This window comes from Quercus robur, chromosome 8 (genome assembly GCF_932294415.1).
Source record: "Quercus robur chromosome 8, dhQueRobu3.1, whole genome shotgun sequence".
Lineage (NCBI taxonomy): Eukaryota > Viridiplantae > Streptophyta > Magnoliopsida > Fagales > Fagaceae > Quercus > Quercus robur.
Window position 1 is genome coordinate 64,252,995 of NC_065541.1, and position 20,555 is coordinate 64,273,549.

General features: G+C 34.6%; 2 protein-coding genes across 3 annotated transcripts; one reads left to right on the plus strand and one right to left on the minus strand.

Annotated features, from left to right (window-relative positions):
• Positions 1-592: 592 nt before the first annotated feature.
• LOC126697659 (transcription factor DIVARICATA-like) lies at positions 593-3,492 on the plus strand. 2 transcript variants are annotated; one of them, XM_050394740.1, is made up of 3 exons: positions 593-1,362; positions 1,476-1,896; positions 2,784-3,492. In XM_050394740.1, exons 2-3 carry the CDS (start codon positions 1,517-1,519, stop codon positions 3,271-3,273), a joined length of 870 nt encoding a protein of 289 aa, XP_050250697.1. In that variant the 5' UTR covers positions 593-1,362; positions 1,476-1,516; the 3' UTR covers positions 3,274-3,492. The 2 variants fall into 2 exon arrangements, with proteins under 2 accessions (XP_050250697.1, XP_050250696.1); XM_050394739.1 differs by having other exon boundaries at positions 594-1,896.
• Positions 3,493-13,204: 9,712 nt separating this feature from the next.
• LOC126697660 (coronatine-insensitive protein 1) lies at positions 13,205-19,417 on the minus strand. The gene is made up of 3 exons (XM_050394741.1): positions 18,504-19,417; positions 15,195-15,666; positions 13,205-14,384 (listed from the first exon to the last, which is right to left on the minus strand). Exons 1-3 carry the CDS (start codon positions 18,983-18,985, stop codon positions 13,560-13,562), a joined length of 1,779 nt encoding a protein of 592 aa, XP_050250698.1. The 5' UTR covers positions 18,986-19,417; the 3' UTR covers positions 13,205-13,559.
• Positions 19,418-20,555: the final 1,138 nt, after the last annotated feature.

Below are 20,555 nucleotides of genomic sequence, written 5' to 3' on the forward strand. Positions count from 1 at the left end.
AACAATAATTTTCTCAATTTTTTTTTTAATTTCTAATATAGAATATTCTTGAAGCCAACAAATTATATACCCAGTTGTCCACTCTCTTTCAAGGAATGTAAAAGATAATTGTACACTTTAATTAGCTAAAATAATTAAATAATTATAAAATTCATTTAAGCTATATATCTTTATATTCTTAATTATGTATATTCATAATAATTTTGGTTCTTTTTATTTTATTCTTCTTAATGATACGTATATTATAATTGAACAAAAGATAAGTGTTATAAGGTTATAAAGAATAGTTAGAAATTAATTCAAAATAAAAGTATACAATTTCCATGCATGGCAAGAAACATCAACTAGTTAAGTTAATAAATAAATAAAACCTAATTTGACCCTTAAAAAAAAAAAAAAAAAGGCAAAACAAAAGGAAAATATGAGAAATTTCAAAATCCATTGACCCTTATATATTTTTTTTGTTTATTTATTTATTATTTATTTTGGGCAAAAGAAAAATCCATGCTCTTTTTTTTTTTGAAGGAAAAAAATCCATGTTCAAACACTGTAATATAATAACAATAAGATGAGCCAATAGGCCCTAGACCCCTAGTGCTACAATCCAATATCAACTTGCCACATTTCAAGCGACCTTTTTCTGTGGACGATTCTTCTCTCCTTTGAACTCACACTCATCCACAACACAACCGACCGAGAAATCTCAACTGGTTCTGATTCATTTCTTTGATACTCGCTTGCTCACAGGCCCTTTTTCAATTTTCCTATTGTATATAGATTTACCTCTCTCTTTCTCTTTTCTTCTCCTCAAAGAAACGAAGCAACAAAAAAAATAGTTTCCCGCTTCTTTTTTTCTATTTTCTTCCTTGATTCTTCAGAATCGTTCTCTTTTCTCAACTGGGTCATGCTTTTTTATCCAACTTCTAATTCTATTACCACTATCTTGCTCTTGGGTTCTTCATATTTTACTTACTCTCTTTTTCTAGGTTTTGCTAGAGATTCTTTCACTTGGTGGACTAAGAAAGTGGCAATCTTGAGTGGCATAAAACTTGTCACTTTTGAGCTTCATTTCTTCAAAGGTTTCAACTTTCAGCCTCTTTGCTTCAAATTCAAATATTCCATCTTTGGGTTTTGGTTATTCTCTCTCTCTCTCTCTCTCTCTCTCTCTCTCTCTTTCTGTAGAGCGACTTAGTTTAGTTACACCATAGCAAACATAATCAGATCTCTCATGCTTTTCCAAGATTCCCTTCGATTCTTAAAAGGTGGGAGCTTTTTAAGATTCTTCAATTGATGCTATTAAGGAAAAGGAGATTCTTGATTCCCAAGTAAAAGCTTCTGTATTCAATGCCTTTTTAAATCATTGTAAGATCGCATTCTCTCTGCCTTCTGAGTCTCTGTTTGTTTCTTATACTTTAAAAAGAAGCTTGATTTCAATGCTTCTCATATTGACTCATCCAGCTCTTGTTGTATATTAGTTAGTAGCAGTAGCAGTAGTAGTGCTAGTAGAGTAGTGATTATGGAAACTCTATATCCAGCTTCGTTTATGTCAAGCTCCAATTGGTTTATGAGCACTGAATGGACTAAAGAAGAGAACAAGGCCTTTGAGAGTGCTCTTGCTATGTTTGATCAGGAATCGCCTGACCGATGGGTACATATAGCCCAAATGATCCCAGGGAAGACTGTGTGGGATGTGATGAAGAAATACGAGGAGTTGATAGATGATGTTAAGGATATAGAAGAAGGGCGGGTTCCGATTCCTGTTTACCTTGCCTCTTCTTTCACTCTAGAGTTGGTGGATGATCGAAACTTTGATGCCTATAGAAAAAGGTCTTCAAGAACTGGGGGTACTGATCAGGAAAGGAAGAAAGGGGTACCTTGGACAGAAGAAGAGCACAGGTGAATTCCTTTCACTTTTCTGTTTCTGATAGTGAGAAATGCATACTATTTCCAATACTAAGGAAAAGAAACTATTAACTTGATGTTTTTCAATTTCTGCTTTTTCAAAACTTTGGTTGGTCTTTGAGGTTCTGTTTCTAGTGAAAACAAAGGAAAAGAAACTATCAAATTGGTCGTCTTACACTTTAAGTTGTTGAATTATGATATAGCCACATGTTGTGAATGATTGTTGTTGAGTTTCCTTTTTCTCTGTCATGTATTTGAGTTACTGAGGATACTGAGGTTGCAACTTTCCACTATGCCACATTTTTACTTTAGCCATACTTCTAATTTGGCTGCTAAATGTTCATGAAATGGCAATTTAGCAGTCAAATACTAAGGAAAAGAAATTATTAACTTGATGTTTTTACCAATTTCTTCTTTTTCAAAACTTTGTTGGTCTTTGAGATTCTGTTTCTAGCGAAGACAAAGGAAAAGAAAGTATCAAATTGGTCGACTTACACTTAAGTTGTTGAATTATGATGTAGCCACATGGTTGTGAACGATTGTTTTTGAGTTTCTTTTTTCTCTGTCATGTATTTGAGTTAATGAGGATACTGAGGTTGCAACTTTCCACTGTGCCACATTGTTAATTTAGTCATACTTTTAATTTGGCTGCTAAACGTTCATGACACGGCAATTTGGAGTTTGATAACCCAGATACGTACTTAAAAAATTTCAAACTCATTGTAAATATTTCGTAAGAGAGATGAACTGCCCAAGAACTCTCAAGCTTGTTAGTGTTTTAAATTTCTTGTACATCCCTATTTTATATGGTCTGCAGTTAAAACTCTCTTGAATGTCATGCTATTATTCTTGACATGGATTGTTTGGGTAATAAATTACAGGCGGTTTCTGATGGGGCTTCTAAAATATGGTAAAGGGGACTGGAGAAATATATCCCGGAACTATGTAATCTCTAAGACTCCAACTCAAGTGGCAAGTCATGCTCAGAAGTACTTTATTAGGCAACATTCTGGAGGTAAAGATAAGAGGAGGCCAAGCATCCATGACATCACAACTGTCAATCTCACGGACACTACATCAGAAGATAATAAGCCTCCCTCATATGATCAGTCTTCTGTATTTCAACCGCAGCAAAAGCCCACCAGCACATCGAGAATGTCACTTGATTGGAATCAACCTAATGATGAGGCAGTCATGGTTTTCGGCGCCACCCACGGAAACCATTTAATGTCATCTCCATATGAGTTTGGCTCCAATGACTTTAAAGTGCAAGGGCACAATCTGTATGGCAGTGCTCATTATGGAGCTCTTATCAAACCGCACAACTCAGTGTTTCAATTCCAACCCTCAAGACATCAAATACATGGATAAGGCAGCCGCTTTTTACATAGAGAATTAATATGCCTAGTCTGATAATGTTCAGTATAACTTCAACATCAGTGCTTATGTCAAGGTTTTGAGTGTGATTACTTAGATGAGGGCTTGAGTTATATTGATTTTGAACATTACGGAAGATGAAATTGCGTAATGGTTCAAAACTCAATCATTGAACTGGGAAAATTAAATGAAAGGGTCTTCAATTTCTCTGTATATTTTTAATTCTCTGTTTGGAATCCCTCCCTGTGGATGTTTGACTTATGAGTCCGCCTTACATACTAAGTTACTAACATTAGTCATAGGAGGATGGATTAAGTCATTAAACGCAACTCCATTAATGAGATTCGCTAAGGTGAATACGCGTATTAACTTGTATTTGGTTTTTAGGCAAATCATTTGTCTAGGGAGTTTATGCTGCTTAGCTAATTTAACCCGTCTTCATTGACCACTTTAAGATAGATCAAACCTTAAATATGATGGCAGTCCAATTCTTCAAACACATGATTTTAGGCCACAAATTAAAAAAATTCTGGATTTCATGGAGCAATAATGAATAATCGCCTGTGAGGTTCTAAGAATCTGTGTCTTTATTCAAGGTGTAATCCATGTATGCATCATGCTTTAACATGTTGCTGTATTTTAAGGTGGTAATCCATGTATACATTACATTATGCTTTCACATGTGTATTAGTTTGTGATAGCTGCAAAGTAGCAGCCATGTCATTGGATGATGTGGCCAAACTGGCTGACTCACTTGTCACTCTTTCTGATATTCCATGGTATCTGATTGCATACTTTTCTCTTAGTACGCTTTTCTTTCGGCCAGAGTAAGCTTTTTGGTTTAATATGGCCAAGTTGACTGAGCATCGTCACCATCACTTAGTCGAAGCTGAGTTTGCATTCCACTTAGTTAGGCATCCCATGCTTCAATCCGCCGTAGAATATTGGAAGATCCACGTAAGAATGCCAATGTGGTTTTTCATTTTTTTTGTAATCATCTTTTCTTGGAACCAATCCAATTCTGCCTTGTATTTGATATTTCTGTTTCAGCCAACCCAGTTGTCGATGGTGGCTAAGACTGTTGCATCAGCATATTTGCTCCCTTTAATAGTCTGTCGAAGCATCATGCTTTGTAGTGATTCTTTATTTTACTCGTAAATCCAAAGGGGTTGTAGTTGTGTCACATTTTTGTGCACGTTGTAACCCTGTTCACATGAATGGAGTATCTAGCTATGAAATGAGGTCTTGACTCAACTTTGCCTCTGTCTATGTTTAGTGTCATATATCTTTTGTTTATAGTTAGTGCCAAGCTCTCAAATAAAAAAAAAAATGTTGTGGTAGATTGATAAAAATTTAGTCACTCTATTATGAATGAATCCACTACAGATTCATGTTGAGATGTCTTCAATTAGCGACGGAAGAGAATAGAATGGAAGAAAAGAATGCACATGACCGACTCTGACTAACCTATTGAGGATCAATAACCGACTTCAAAATTTTGGAACTATGACTTGGTTGTTGATGTTGAAGTAGATTGACTTCAAAATTTCCCTTTTTTGGTTTGGTATAATAGCTTTGGTTGATAATGCAACATTTGGTGCTAGGAAGTGAAGACAAGCATTGGAGTCTTACTATTCTTTCCATACATAACAGATCCTTTTGGCTTTTTAGTACTAGTGAGTTGATTATACCTTGGTCAATTTATAAGTTGATAATATACCAAGAGAATACTACAGTTACCTAAGGAATGTTCTCATCACAAGTAAGTGGCAAAAAGAAAAATCAGTTGGATTTGACAAGAAAAGAACAATGAATACTACAGTGATCTAAATTCCCTGAAAAACATAATTGGTTTCACTTTTTTATCTAAATTACCTACCCCACCACAAACAAAATAAAAGGATACTATTAAGGTACTATTGGTACATTTTAATATTAAAATAAATAAAAGTAACAAATGGATATTTGTCATGATAATACATCTGCTGGATAAATGAGAAAAAAGAAAAGAAAATAAGTTTTATGGGTTAATGAGGATTTATTGGGTTAGTGAAAAACCAATTTCCACATTAATAAGAAAATAGAGTAAGTATTAATATATACTTATGATATTATTAGGCTTAAATGTCTTATCCATAAAATGGGCCTAACCCACAGGCATGGGAGATATGAAGAGGCAGAGGTAAAATTTCTCCACATCAATCCAATCTTGTATTGATCAAATTATAAATTTGTTGTAATTTCTTTGATTTTTACCATCATGTCCTTCACTGGGCCCTCACGAAATGGGTGATGATGGATCACCATCTCAAAAAGTAGGCATTCCACAAATGTCAAAATGAAATAAACAAATCATGTTTCCTAATATGCTGTTACTGTGTTTGTTTTCTTTTAGTTGCCATTGTGGGTTCTACTACCACCAAAATTGCTGCTTGCTACTATTATGAAAAAGCTTAGTGCCCACCTAAGTCACTTTGCATATATGAATTTCTAAGCCACACATTGGGCATTAATATTTTCAAGCCAACTTGGTTACTCATGTCAACATTAATTTTTTTTTTTTTTTTTCTGGTTATTGACATAATTATCAACTTGGTATAATTCTTTAAGAAGAAAAGCATTCTGGCCACTTTATCCTAATTTTTATGAAAGCTTATTTGAAGAGGTTGAATGGTACCCTTTTAGCCCTCTTTACTTATTTTAAAAGTTTCCTCTAAATCTTCCTTTAACAATGTTTTGTTTGTTCTGCAAAATCCTTTTAAAGAACCATGCAAAGGCCATGTTCAGTCACAAACTTGGTATTGACATAATTATCAACTTGGTATAATTCTTTAAGAAGAAAAGCATTCTGGCCACTTTATCCTAATTTTTATGAAAGCTTATTTGAAGAGGTATGAATGGTACCCTTTTAGCCCTCTTTACTTATTTTAAAAGTTTCCTCTAAATCTTCCTTTAACAATGTTTTGTTTGTTCTGCAAAATCCTTTTAAAGAACCATGCAAAGGCCATGTTCAGTCACAAACTTCCACTATAGATAAAGTTATATTCAAGGCCATCTTCATTGGCTCACATGGATCTAAGGATAACCTTCAAGGAAGCCTTTTATCATTTGAAATAATGGATAGAACTTTGGATAAATTATAACCAAGTTATTAATATGTTTACAGCCCACAAATTTTGTTCGATATTCAAGTGAAAGTAAGTGCCCATGTGAATAAACAAAGCTGTATCATGTTGCTGAGAAAGTCAAATCAAATGATACAACATAACATCCCTACTATTACTATAAGGCAAAGTCATGCCGATTTAGTGCTCCATACTGTGCTATATAGCAAAGTGTGGTTGGACTTCAAGGTGAAAAGGACCTGAGAAGGAAAAAAAATACTATATAACATACTGTGCAGATGATAATTTTCCTAAAAGGAAGTCTGCATTACTGTATTGGCCTTTTGCACCCATAATTAGACATCACAAAATGATGAAAGGAAGTTTAAATGAAGAATAAGGACAAAACCAATGAGTCAGTTATCTTGGGTACTTGTTCTATTTATGTTTGAAATTGACTTCATTTCAATGGAGTCGTCCACTAAAGCAATTTCACTTCTACATTGAAAATAAAAAGTTCAATGATGTTTCTTATTTTTCTCTGTTTAATGATTGAAGTATTGAATTTACATTTGTGTCTATACTTAAGAGTTTACGTATTTTGTTCATAGCTGGTCCCATGTCTAGAAAAAAAGAGAGGGTTGTAGCAACATTCACTATAGATACATGGGAGTGGGTGACCTTGACTAGCCTGTTGATCCATAATCGATCCAAAAATTTTAGGATTAAAGCTTGGAGTTATTGAAATTTTTATATTTAGCCCATTTTAGTTTTTGTTACTGTCCAATAAATTCGAAATTCTAATACTGCTGATGACCATTTTAAACATGCTTCTTAAACAAAAAAGACTTTGCAAACATAAATTTCCCACAAACTTTTCATTAATGGTAGAGTACTTGAGTTGTCACGCTGTGTTTGTCCCACTCTAAAGCATCTGGTACAAGAAATTTACAATTAAGAAGCTGCCACGTCATGGAGTGGACCAGTTAACTCAATTTGTAAAAAAATTTACCATCAAATAAGAGATTTGAGGTTCAAACCCAACTGCACAAAAAATAAATTGGTGTCTTGTTTGAAAATCTATTGTATCTAAAAAAATAAAGCTACCACATCAAATTTATTTATTTTTGTTTCCCTTTACATTACATCACAATTCATAGTTGTATTATTGCCTTCAGTGATGAATTTTTGTGATTGGGCGCAATATTATATTACTTGGGTTCATCACTGACACCATTTTTATTATGTACCAATCATTTTAATTTATGTCAGTAATTACGAAAAATGTTTTGTTTATAGGCTTATTCTTCAATTATTTATACTTTTTTTTTCTCACAAATGATCCTACCCTGCCCTTAACCATGGCAACATGGCACATGGGAAGTGTAACCCACCTTTTAACTTTGCACCAATACTGCACATGGGAAGTGTAAATCATTGAAATCTTTTCTAAAATGATTAGGTGGTTTAGTTCCACTCAAAAGCTTGATTGTTTCAAAAATGCTCAACATATTTCTTATTCTTTGTCAAATCACTTCCACAAAAAGAATCCCATAAGAAATCACATTTTCAATAGGGTCAAAACATTTTCAATTCTAGTTTTGAAACAATTTAAAATGCAATATTAACACAGACTAACTTAATAAGTTTGTAAAAACCTTATAATTACACTTTGGAGCTTAAAGGAAATAAAGAATCATGCCCTTTTGAAAAAAGGTCATTGAGAGCAATCCATGGATTCATGGAATTCATCATAAGGTACAAATATGAGATCGGCTTTTTCACGTCCTTTACTCGCAGGCAACCATGCAGCAACACGTGTCCATCTTCTATAGCAGACTTGGTTTTGCAGACAAAGGTTTCCTCGTACTTGCTTATTACAATCATGGTAATGTGGGAATTCTCTGTTGGCTACCACTACCAAGTTGATAAAATCCAAGCCCTTTGCTTTCAGCAAATGTTTGAAAATATAGATCGAGGTTATAAAGACTAGAATTAAGCTTCAATAGGCCCGAATATCTAGGTTGCACGGACACGCCATTTTTGGCGTCGTGTCGGTGTCGGACACGTGTCGGACACCGGAACGGGTACGACTCGCCAGATTCCGGTGTCCGGCGAGTGTCTATTTTTTTTTTTTTTTTTTTTCGCTTCTCCGACACGCCAGCAGTGAAAAAAAAAAAAAAGGAAATCACAGATTTTGACTTACCAATACCATTGATTGTGTGAAACAACAAGCCTGAGAAGTCCCGAAACCCACATCTCAAGTTCTCACTTCTCAACCCACCCACCCTCTGCTCTGCCCGCTGCTGCCGCTGCCCTCTGTTCCTCGCCGGAGCTAGATCGGGCCGATCGGCGAGCTCCATCGACGTCGACGCCGTGTTTGTCCCTTCCGATCTCTCTCTCTCTCGGCGTCAGGTCCTACCTCTTTAAGCTTCTCTCTGTTTTTTCTTTTTTTTCAGATATTCGGCCATTTGGTTTGGGTGAATGACTGAATGGGTTAGTGGGTTACTTATAACGCGTTCTTTTTTTTTAATCCCACTCTCACTGTCCCGTTACTGTGTTTCTTTACTCAGCCCTTCAGCCTTTTGTTTTGCCTCAAATTATAATGTTTATTATAAATGGGTCCTGTTAACAAATCTATTTTTGAAAAATTTTTATTAAGAATTAAAAAAGTTGTCAAAATTTTTTTAATATCTGATAAACTTTTTTCAAAATTGGTTTAGTATTTTGTGCCCTTAGGAAACATATTAGTAAAATCCATTATAAATTTAGTGATTTTTGTTTTTGTATGTCCTGCTATAGTTTTATTTATTTATTTATTAAAGTTAAATATTATAGGTGATTTTACTAAAATGAATATTGAAAGTGAAAAATCAGCTCAGTCAGTTGCCTAATTTAAATTCTAGACATAAACGTATTTTATGTCTAAAAATATTTAAAAATATGCCTAAATTAATATAAAATTTAATTAATTATTTAACCGCCGTGTCCCCGCCGTGTCGTGTCCTTATTTTTAAAAAATTGGCGTATCCCTGTGTCCGTGTCCGTGTCGTGTCCGTGTCCGTGTCCGTGTCCGTGCAACATAGCCGAATATTTGAAACTTTCAAAGGCCATACTGAGGAAACAAAATAAGAAAAACATAAGTAGACGCATCAAATTTTGGGTTGAAGTAGGCTCATATTTGTTTCTCAGTGAAGTAGCCCAAAGGCCTTATGGGGAGAGAGTATACATAAACATTGTTGTAACTTGTAATCTAGAACACAGGTACGGATACGATACAATAACATGAGCAATTTTATAAAAATTATAATATAAAATGTCCGATATGACACCTGTATGACACAAATATGACACCTTTAATGAAGTGTCCGTACTTCCAAACTTGTAACCTTAATCTCTCATATAGTGGATTGATAGCCGCTTGTTCTCGTGGTTGTTGGCACACTACTGAACCACAAAATCTTATTTTTCCCTTCTTTAATCTTGCTTGAACAGAGTTTTCACAACATTTAGAAAATTAATTACCATGTGTTTAGTTATCTGTTTTGGATTTTTTTTTTATAAAAAATTATGTAACTTTTATGATCTAGGCCTTGACAAATAGCATCTCAAAAGCATATTAATCAACATTAAAGGGATACCTAGTCAGAGAATGCCTAAACATTTACTATAATAAAAACTAGATTCCTATGTGCAAACTTTTTTTGTTTTTTTTTTTTTGAGGAAACTATGTACAAACTAATAATATATAATCTTAGCATATCAAAATAAGATGATAATGGTTTTAAGAAAAAAAAAAAAAAACCATTTCACAGAGTAGGTATATGTGAAGAATAAGTACAAAATCTATATGATTCTGCTATCTTGGGGAAGAAGTACTTGTTCTATACTTCTATTCATCATTGGATTTTTGGAGTTGACTTCATGGAGTCTCCCACTAATGCAATTTCACTTTTGTACTGAAAATGAAAGTCCTCTCTGTTTAATGGTTGGAGTAATGAAATTTTGATATTTAGCCTTTGGATTTTGTTGTTGTCCAATAAATTCAATATTTTCAATACAGCTTTGATCACTTTTGTCACTCCACTTGCTTGCTTTAAATTTGACTATTTGATAACTGTACTTCCTCCCATCTACCCATGCCGACAACAAAAAGTAGTTCCACAATGCATCATATTAATTATTCATTATTGATACAAATACTCATTCCTTGGAAAATGATTTGCGGACAAAATTTTTCCACCAATTTCCAACTAGTATAATTTTGTGTAATTACAAAAAAGTCATATCCTTTTGAGATTTTTGAACACGAAATAATAACATAAGGGAACAATATCCTCAATTGCTACAAAATACTTAATAGTTCAGTTGGATCAAGGTATTTAAAAAGAAGGATCTGGATTTCATTTTTTAATTTAAATTATTTGAATAAAATATGAAATGACATTTTTTTATTGATGAAATCTATTGACAGTTTTACGCTTTACTAGATTTGAAATAAATAGTTGAAGATGTCATTTCAAATCCAGAATATTACATGTATTTTTACTTGAGAAAAACTCATCATATATTGTTAAATTTCTATAAAGCAATTATACCAATAATCGCCTTTCAAATCCCTTGATTTATATAAAGCAATTTCTATATGTTCATTACACCTTATAATAGCTGATACCACCTTCTTTAATTGCTGATGACATATCAACATCATCCTGATATCACTAAAATTTTTCTTCTAATGCGAATAATTAAATAAATAAAGTACATTATTACAAAACATAGCTAATGTTGTCATGGCCATCAATTATACGATTACAACTGGAATTGTTGCACCATCTGATAATCTTCTGTTTAACTTTATAGGCACATTGGAAGACATCCAAATCAAATGTCTTCATGAGGATGGAGGAAAATGCTATAACTCAGAAATGACATTAGGTGTCCAGAGTGTTGAGAGGAAAATACTGGTGCCAAAGGCTTGCAAGTTCTGTAGCACTTGTGGTGTTGGGAAATTTAGCTTTGGTTTTTGGTTATTACTACATAATTTGTGAGTGTGTAAAATGAGTTGAAAACTGAAGATTATGTTCACGGTACAAGACTGCATACTTTGGTCAAGCAAAATCCAGAGCTTGGTAGAGCAAAAATGAAGTTCAAGTAGAAAGTTTTATTAGTCACTCAGTAGACATTCAGCTGAGTGAACTTATTATGGAATGCCATTGATAGTTTGGTAATCATGGCAAGCCCGTTTGACTTCCCTCAAAATCAGGTGTTTCCAGTGCAGAGACATGGCATGCTATCAGGTTTATGCTTCCAAAGTTTGAGTGGTCTAGGCTTTTCTAGTTTTCAATGATAATTTCTAGACAAACTTCCATTATGTCGTTAGCACTCAAGAATAGACTAACTACAAGAGAGAGAGAGAGAGAGAGAGAGAGAGAGATACTGATTCAGTGGGATACTTGGGAGATGCTGAGATACAGTCTGTCTTCTTTTTTGAGTGCCCTTTCACTAGCAGACTTTGAAAAGAGGTCATGAAGCTATGTCAGTGCAGTAGACAAGAAAAAAAAGCTGGGAAGGGATTGTTAATTGAATGGGTTAAAATATTGGAAAGGAGAAAAATCTAGAGGCTACTTTGTGTAAAATTGATTTGGGATAACAAACAATGTACCACTTATTATGTTCTCAAAGAAGTCTCTGACTATTCATGGAGGGCAAACTAAAGCTAGGGAGAGCATTATGGAGATCATAAAATGGGATTTCAGAGTTTTGATTGCTGGAACAGAGAGAGAAGATTGAAAACTTTGTTTTGGATAGTACACTTTGTTTTTGTTGAGGGATTTCTGTCTCTATACTTGAGTGGAAATATACAAGTAGTTTTGTAGTGTTATTGGGTTTTGCCTATTAGTTACGTGTACTTTGCGGTGCAGAGTGCCTTGTCGTCTTGAGGTGCCTACAGTAGTGTGTTCTGTTTTTTAAGTTGTATCTGTGATGTAATTGTTTGGGTTTTTTTAATAAAAAATTCTTATTTGGTCATTAAAAAAATCCCGAGTCAGGAGTTGTTTCAAATTAAGTCTTATACTTTGAGAAGTTTTAAATTAAAACCTACACTTCTAAAAAATATTTCAATTCACATCATAATCTCGTTACATGTAATATTGTTAGTGGAAAACTACAATTTACTACAGATTGTCACATAAAAGAACTTCAATTCGTCACATTTTTATTATATATACAATTAAAAAAACTCTCTAGAAAGCCACTCCACCCTTCGATATGAAATTCTCCCTCTATTTTTCAACTTAGCTCTAAGCAAGCCTGGAGGAAATAGTAATCAACAGGCAAATAACCAGTAAAAGCATTTTACAAGGCCCAGCCAGTAGTTCGTTCTTACAAGCTACAACATAGATGAACCACTCATAATCAGTAAAAATTAGTAAAAACATTTCAACCCAGTGGCAGTTCAATCCATCTAGAACACAAAAAACTATATATTAGAATTACTTATGGTGATAAGAATTATCTGTTTAAAGAAATATAAAGCTCTACAAGGCAATACCTCCTGTCGCTTATCATTGTTCAGTGTCACAATCACATGTGCAAAGTACCTCAACCACAATCTCATTTGTTACCTCAAAATAAATAAATAAATAAAAAGCAACCACATTTGTATTAGTAATTTATTTTGGGGTACAATGTTATTATGAGTTGTGGATATGGTTAATACGTTCCTACAGCCATTGTTCTGTATCAGTTGAATATACTACAAAGGCTTGAGGCTTCAATCCAGTCAGACATCGCAATTATATGATAGCACAAAATCATGGTAAGTAAAACCACTCTTAATTTTTATTCACAAACTTGAAACATCTCAACATTTAACCCAATAACAACGATAATTTCCAATAAGATTGACTCAGCATATTAATACAAGTCACCAAAGTGTTGAAGTTTAGGCGAACTACCCCCAACAGGACAGTGAGATTGGTAGCACCAAAGATGCAAGTGCTTCCAAATTACATAAGGAAACCCAAACTTATTACAGGACTAATGTCTAGAACTAGGGCAGAAAAATGTAATTTAAAATAGAAAAGCCCCTTATCAAAAGGGGAAAAAGGCTACATGAAAATATAAACAAGACGTGGCAAGGAAAGACTCCTCTGCGGAGTAGTATATACAGCTCTACGCGGTGACAAAGGCTTCTGCATCCAAAGGGATAACAGTATTGGCATTGGGAAAATCAGTTCTCGGTCCAGCAAGGGAGTAATATGCAAGTATATGGGCTGGATGCTCAACTATCACGGTCTCCCCAACAGCATTGGGAACACCTCCTCGTCTAGCAGGAATTAACTCGATATTCCAGAATGGGCGAGCCATTGCCATAAGGTCGCTACCATTTGAAGATGCTCTATATCCTTGCACCCATAAATACCTCAGAGAAGTGAGTTGCAACACAGCATCAGCCAGTGCACGCTCACTGAAGATACAGCCCCTCATTTCTAGTTTTTGCAAGCTAGGACAGCCTTTAGCAAACTCCAAAAGCCCTGCATCAGACTCTCCAACAGAACCAAGAAGCATCCATCTCACATTTTGGCTGTACTTTCCAATATAACTGAGACCCAGATCAGTCAAACCCCCAGGTCGGACATAGAACGCAAACCTCCTAAGCTTTTCACAGCCCCTCAAAAGAGCTCGGACACCATCGTCAAGTGGCAAATCGCTTATCCTCTCTTCTCGGTCAAGCAGGACTAGGCGGAAATCACAAAGGTTTTTTGAGTAAGAGCCAATATATTCCAAAGAGGCATTTGTGATATCAGACACATAAACAGCCAAGTATTCCAGTTCTAGGCATCCCTGAGCCAAGGCAATCAATCCTCTTTGTGAAACTAGACCTTGTTCATCGTCCATTCCCTGCTCATCGGCACCTCGCTCAATCCTAAGCCTCTTTAGTCTCTTACAACTCTGAGCAAGAACTTCTAATCCTCTATCCCCAATAACATTCCTTGTCTGTACTTAAGAAAAACAAATTTAGATATATATATAAAAGTTTCAATGCACTAAATACCCACTCCATTGAGCTGAACCATTATATAGGATTTTTTTAAGAAGTTACATACAACCATTTTAAAGAATATGCACCTACATTTGTCATTTAGCATTGTTGTATAATTTCTAATTTTTTCCCTACAGTTTACTTGCCATTTTTTTTTTTTTTTGGATGACATAGGAGAACTTCACTCAGATTAATTGCACGTTGCAGAGCTATACAACAATCCTCAACAATTTACTTGCCAATGAAATAATTCAATTTGTGGTTACATAGGTGAAATCACAAACAGGAAATAGTACACTTGCGTAAAATCCTAGGAATTTGATCTTTTAAAACCAAGGTCAATATAGTCATTATAGAGAATAAAGTAACAGGGGATTCTAATGGAAGAAAAGGTTCCATAATAGTTGCAAATAATTCAGATAAGAAAAGCAAAAATTAAAGTCTTTTGGAATGTGAGTTCCAGTTAGCAGAACGGATAAAGTCTCTTGCCAACAAATAAGAAATTTGAGGTTCAAATCCCCTACTTACACTAAAAATCAATTGGTGTCTTGGCCTGATGATAAAGAGAAAAATAATTTGCATCTATCAAAAAACAATTATAAAAAAATTTCAATTAAAAAAAATGTTTCGGAATATCTACATATATAGTGCCTTAAAAATTAAGAAATATGATATAAGACATAACTCTGACCAATGAAAAGAAGTATACACACAGATAATGATTAAAAAAGGAGAAAAGATGAGAAGTGGTTTTATGGTTTTACCTCAAGAACTTCCAAGCTGGGGCACCTTTGAATTAACATACAATGGTCATCTGTGTCAAGGAGTGCATAGAGTAGATCCAACTTTTTGAGTTGGGATGCAAAAGGGAATACAATTGGAAATTCATTCTTCCCCATGTATGATAGACCCAAACGGCATAACTTTGGAGGTAATGACACAACTGAGTAATTTTCTGGTTGCTCATTGAAGGAACCCCCACAAAACTCTTCTAAAGCAGTTGCAATACGAAAGAAACCAAGGAGGTCCAAGATTTCTCGATCACTAATTTTCACAGAGATCAAGGAGCGGCAATTTCTAGCAATGAGTTCCAGGTCCTCATATCTGACCTGGGCAAGATCCGTCATATAAAAATTTAAAGTTTCAAGAACCGTGTTGTTCAAAGCAAGCTCATGTAGCCAGTCACCATCATTCTCAGCAATGAAGCTCTCCTCCAAAAACAAAGTTTTTAAATTCCTGAGAAAGCATATAAAGAATAATACATTAGTCATAATGACTATGGATCAGATCAGTGCTCCAGAATCAATAGCTTCTACCACTATGACAGCAAGCTGTGCTCACACATCCACCAAGTGAAACATGATAGTAGTAGCCCAAATTACAGGCATCATATACAGTTAACATATATATAAATGGTAGTGGGGGCAATCACATGATACATAAAAATGAGAACATAATTCTCAACTTAACAAAACTTATCTGAACTAATTGCAACCACTACATAAGTCATGTTTCTGCAAATCTAGAACATCACACTAATAGGTCAACATTTCTATATTGCTATCTCATATCTTCCTCCTTTTTTTTATCTGGTGGGACAAGCTCATTGTGACTAACTCATACAACATATTTCTAAAATCCATGGAAAAAAAATAGAAGTGAAAAGAAGAAACAAAGCATAAAGAAAACTTTCCAGGGTGTGAAATTCTCCAAGAAAAACAAAATTCTACCAAGGTTTAAGCAGCATTGGAATCCCAGGCAACAGCTAATTTTTATTTTGTGCATCCTGAGCAGCTTTTTTCCTAGTTTTAAATTTCTGTTTTCCTCTGTAGTACAGAAAGTTGCTTAAGAAAGAGTATTGCAGAATGACTAAATATAAATAGTTTACCAATACATATGTGAGGGTTGGTGTCCAAAGCTCTTTGGGAGTCCAACTATTCCCCTAAGTGTGTGTAGATCCCTTGTCCCACGTACATTAGGAAATTATAGGGAGGAATCCCTTGAAGGTAGTGCCAAGATGCTGATTAGAGGTTTCAAAGCCAATACCTCATGGATATCATGAGGCCTTAGAAACCACTAGGCCAAGGGGTAACAACATATGTGAGGCCTAAAACTTCACAAACATATCCGAAAGACTAAAGCTTCTCTCTAAAGTTTTTTTTTATAAGTAAATATTCATTGATTAAATGAGAAAAGTGCTCCCCATGTAAAAAAAAAAGGAGGGGGAAGGAATATAATTTTACTATTAAAACCCTTTTATATGTCTTTGTCAGAATAGGGATGAAATCAAAATTTCACCTCCATTTCATTAAAGGAATGAATGTCCTCCAACTTCTGGGGGGAATGCTTAGGGTTCTAGACCTAGATGAGCATAGGGATCAAGAAACAGAATCTGCAACTCTAACAAGTTATAAATTTCAAGATATAGAATCAAGCTAGTCGACTTTCAAAGACAAAGTAAATGTATAACTTACTTTCATCATTCAAGAGAGAATATATAGATGCAGTTAATTAAAAGGAGAAACACAGTATCATTGCAAGATCTACCTTTTAAACTCACTTAAATCATTATGTATATATGGTTGATGGTTCACAAACATTTGCTTGTCAAAAGTAATACTTTTTATGTTTTTAGTCTCAGCCTACATTTGATGCATTTTGCAGTAGTAATTAATCTTTTATATTAGCTCAGTGTTATCCAATGATAGACTCTTCCAAGATGTTTGAATTTCTAAATTGAATATATTTTCATTGCCTTATTTTTTTCCATTCTCTAGAATCTTGATTCATTGCTGATCACACCTATAACTCAATCCTGTCAAGCCTGAGTCTTTCATTACCCATGTAAACATCTTGATTACTTATCAAGAAAACTTTCCATTGGTCATTCAAGTGGGAAAAGGAAAAAAAATGGTAGTTTTCTCAATTGATCTCCATTATATAAAACCAAGTCAGTATTGCATTACCCTTTCAAAACTTGACTGCCATCAAAAGTGCTCAATCATACTCCCCAAAGTTTTCAAAACATAACTCAGAGATATGACAATAATTTGCGCAACTTCAACCCTCTGATTAGTGATTAATGAATTCATCGCAAAGTTTTAGGGATTTCACAACCTTTAGAATCTTGGCATTATAGCCATTGTTGTACACAAACCATAATTTCAAAAACCTTGTGGACTTTTAAGTTAGATGATTTGCAGGATTCAAAGTTCAGAAGCTAAAGCATGAGGTGAGCCAACCTCAACTACCTGAGAAATCCTCAAAGTAACATATAGACAGATCCAGATATATCCAACTATTGTTAATATACATGTTAACAAAACATTCTAGTATATTTTCACTTCCCAATTGTACTAAACTCATCTACTAGTGGTCAACTCAAACTATAACTGCCAACAACAAGCTTTCAGTTACAAACCTATGCAACACCAAAACAACTATATAGAGAAGAAGTCCACAAATAACTGAAAAATTGTATCAAAACTTTAATTCTTTTAATCGCGCATGCTAATTAATTCAAATTTCAATCAAACTACAACTTCCCGAAGAAGAAACAGAGACACTCTTCTCACTATAACACATGTAATTATCCGAATAGAGACATAATCATACTCAAATGACCTGCAATTTTAGCTAATCATGGAAGACACCAACAATCATTTCGCTCGACATTCAAAAAAAAAACAAAAAATCGAAAACAGCATGTCAACTACAAGCCCTGCACTCTATCAATAACTCGCGATAACAAAAGATTTAAGTAAAAATTACACGAACAATACTCCCGAAGAACTTTAAGCCCTTGAAAATCATATTTAAACAAGAAATCTCAGTAAGTAAAAAATTAAAGCAACAAAATTTGTACGATCAATCTTCACTTGATAACAAGAAACTGAAAAAAACAAAATAGAAATCAAAGTAATTCACACAATAAAGCAACAAAATTTGTGGAGATTAATCTTCAGTTAATAAACAGTCAAAAACAAGTACAAAATCCGAATCCAAATTCAACAGGAATAGAATCAATTCAAGATTGAATTATCACAAACAAAGTTTCAGATAAAAGGAACTACTTGCAAGATCGGCCGATATGTAGAAGGCCATCGGTGGAGAAGCCAGAGCACTTGTCGAGCTTCAGAGCGAGGAGAACACGGCCGCGAGTGCGAGCGAGAAGTTCCAGATCCGAATCTCGAACAATCATTCGGCGAAAGTGGAGCGATTTCAAGCAATTGAAAGACTCGGCGATCTCTCTCACCCAGGGAGTGACGTAGCCACCCCAATCTTCAGGTATGAGGTTGAACATGGCCGCTCGCGGCTTTCCTTTAAGCTTCAGAGATTCGAGGTGCCGAAAACGGCGCCGCAGCCGATCGGGACTCGTGGTGTAGCAGAGCGCGATCGTCACGTGCTTGCGCGTGAGCGCGTCGAGCTCGTACCACCTCTTGCAAACCAGAGACACCGCGTCTCGGTCTTTCGGGTCGTGAATATACGGCATCACACAGCCGAGAACCACGTCAGACATTCCGCTATTCATTCTGTTCAAGCTCCGATCCTCCATAACCAAAAACAAAAACAAAAAAAACTCGAAAAACAACAAAAACAAAATCGGCTCAAAAGTTAATAATCAGTTTAAAGCAGCAACAAAACAAAATCGGATACCGAAACCGATATTTAGAGACCGAATCATTCCGTTATATCAGGAAACGACGAAACGTTTTTTTGAAGAGAAACGCGGTTCGAAGAAGATCCACATGGTGAGTGAGAGAGAAGGATCGGAGAGGATCGACGGAGAAAGAGAATCGAACGGCGACGGTTGGAGGAGAGAAAAAAAAACAGTTAGTGGAGTGGTGGCTGAGTGATTGGATTGGATGGGATGAGACCCTAGTGAGGGGTCTATTGTGCGCCTCAAAATAACAAAAGAAAAGAGAGTGTGTGGTTTTGTGAGTGTAAAAAAGAGAGGACTCAAAGGGAGCAGAGGTTTTTAGAGAGAGAGGGAAAGAAAAATAATGAAAAGATAAAAGGGGAAACGACAAAAATATACTGGGGCAAACCAATCAAACGTCATTGTTGAGACAATGAAATTATTATTATTATTATTTTTTTTTTTTTTTTTTTGGGGGTTGATGAATTATTGGGGAAAAAAAAAATTTGTGTTGGGTGGTTGCAACGTGGTCAGTTTTGATTGCTTGGGCTGGATTTATGCTTTTATTCACTTTACTGCACCAGATGTTGTCTGGCTCTCTCTTTCACTCTGTGATTGGTTTATATATTTTGGGGAGTTTTTTTTAACGGTAATTAAAAACTTCTGATCACAAATTTTGATAAAAATGGAAACAGCAATTAAAAGTGGAAAGTATTTTCGTTTTTCCGTTTTTTTGAGAGTTGAATTTTGAAAGTTTGTCTTGTTTTTGGGCATCATTTGAAATGCCCTTGGTTAGTGGGGAATTGCCAAAATAAGTTGTTTATTACCAACTTTTTAAAAGTAATATTAACTATGAGTTTAGATGATAATAGATAACAATTGGTCATAATAATAATTTATAAAAAAATGTTATAAAATAGTTTATGATTATAGTATTAATTATTTTAATTAAAATTCTAAAAACTTGCGTATTTGTAACACTGATTAAGTTCTATTTCATAATTTTTACCGGTTTTTTAAATCCCTCACTCCCAACTCAAACTATTGAATTATTAAAAAAAAAAATTGACTTAGCTATTTTGAACCCTTAAATGAGAAAAAAGGGTGCTTTTTTGTATGATTGACAAAAAGGAGGATTAAATTAGTACAAAACAGAGAGAGTCAAAATATTAGTGACAGATTAGCTGATTAAGGCTGGAACTATTCAATGAGTAAAGAACTTAGGATCTACGAAAAAATAGCTATTGGCAATCAAGTCAATCTTCTAGAACAAAACCTGATCTCTATCACTCACTCTCTCTCCTCAAGTTTTCTAATTTTTGACCCTCAAAGCAACATGAGACCTAAAAACGGTTTTACATGCAACTACCAATCCGGATACAAATGAAATGATAATGAACGTTTTTTGTAGGCCACTAATTTTTTTTTTTTTTTAAGATTCCTTGTAATCTGGCATTTCTTTTATTTATATGTATTTATTTTATTT

What these genes read in the sequence shown, in the direction of transcription:
- LOC126697659 (XM_050394740.1), top strand. Translation starts at nt 1,517, where the DNA reads ATGGAAACTCTATATCCAGCTTCGTTTATGTCAAGCTCCAATTGGTTT. An exon ending in TGGACAGAAGAAGAGCACAG is followed by an intron (nt 1,897 to 2,783) that starts GTGAATTCCTTT and finishes AATAAATTACAG; the next exon opens with GCGGTTTCTGATGGGGCTTC.
- LOC126697660 (XM_050394741.1), bottom strand. Translation starts at nt 18,985, where the DNA reads ATGGAGGATCGGAGCTTGAACAGAATGAATAGCGGAATGTCTGACGTG. An exon ending in CATATCGGCCGATCTTGCAA is followed by an intron (nt 15,667 to 18,503) that starts GTAGTTCCTTTT and finishes ATGCTTTCTCAG; the next exon opens with GAATTTAAAAACTTTGTTTT. An exon ending in CCAGCTTGGAAGTTCTTGAG is followed by an intron (nt 14,385 to 15,194) that starts GTAAAACCATAA and finishes TCTTAAGTACAG; the next exon opens with ACAAGGAATGTTATTGGGGA.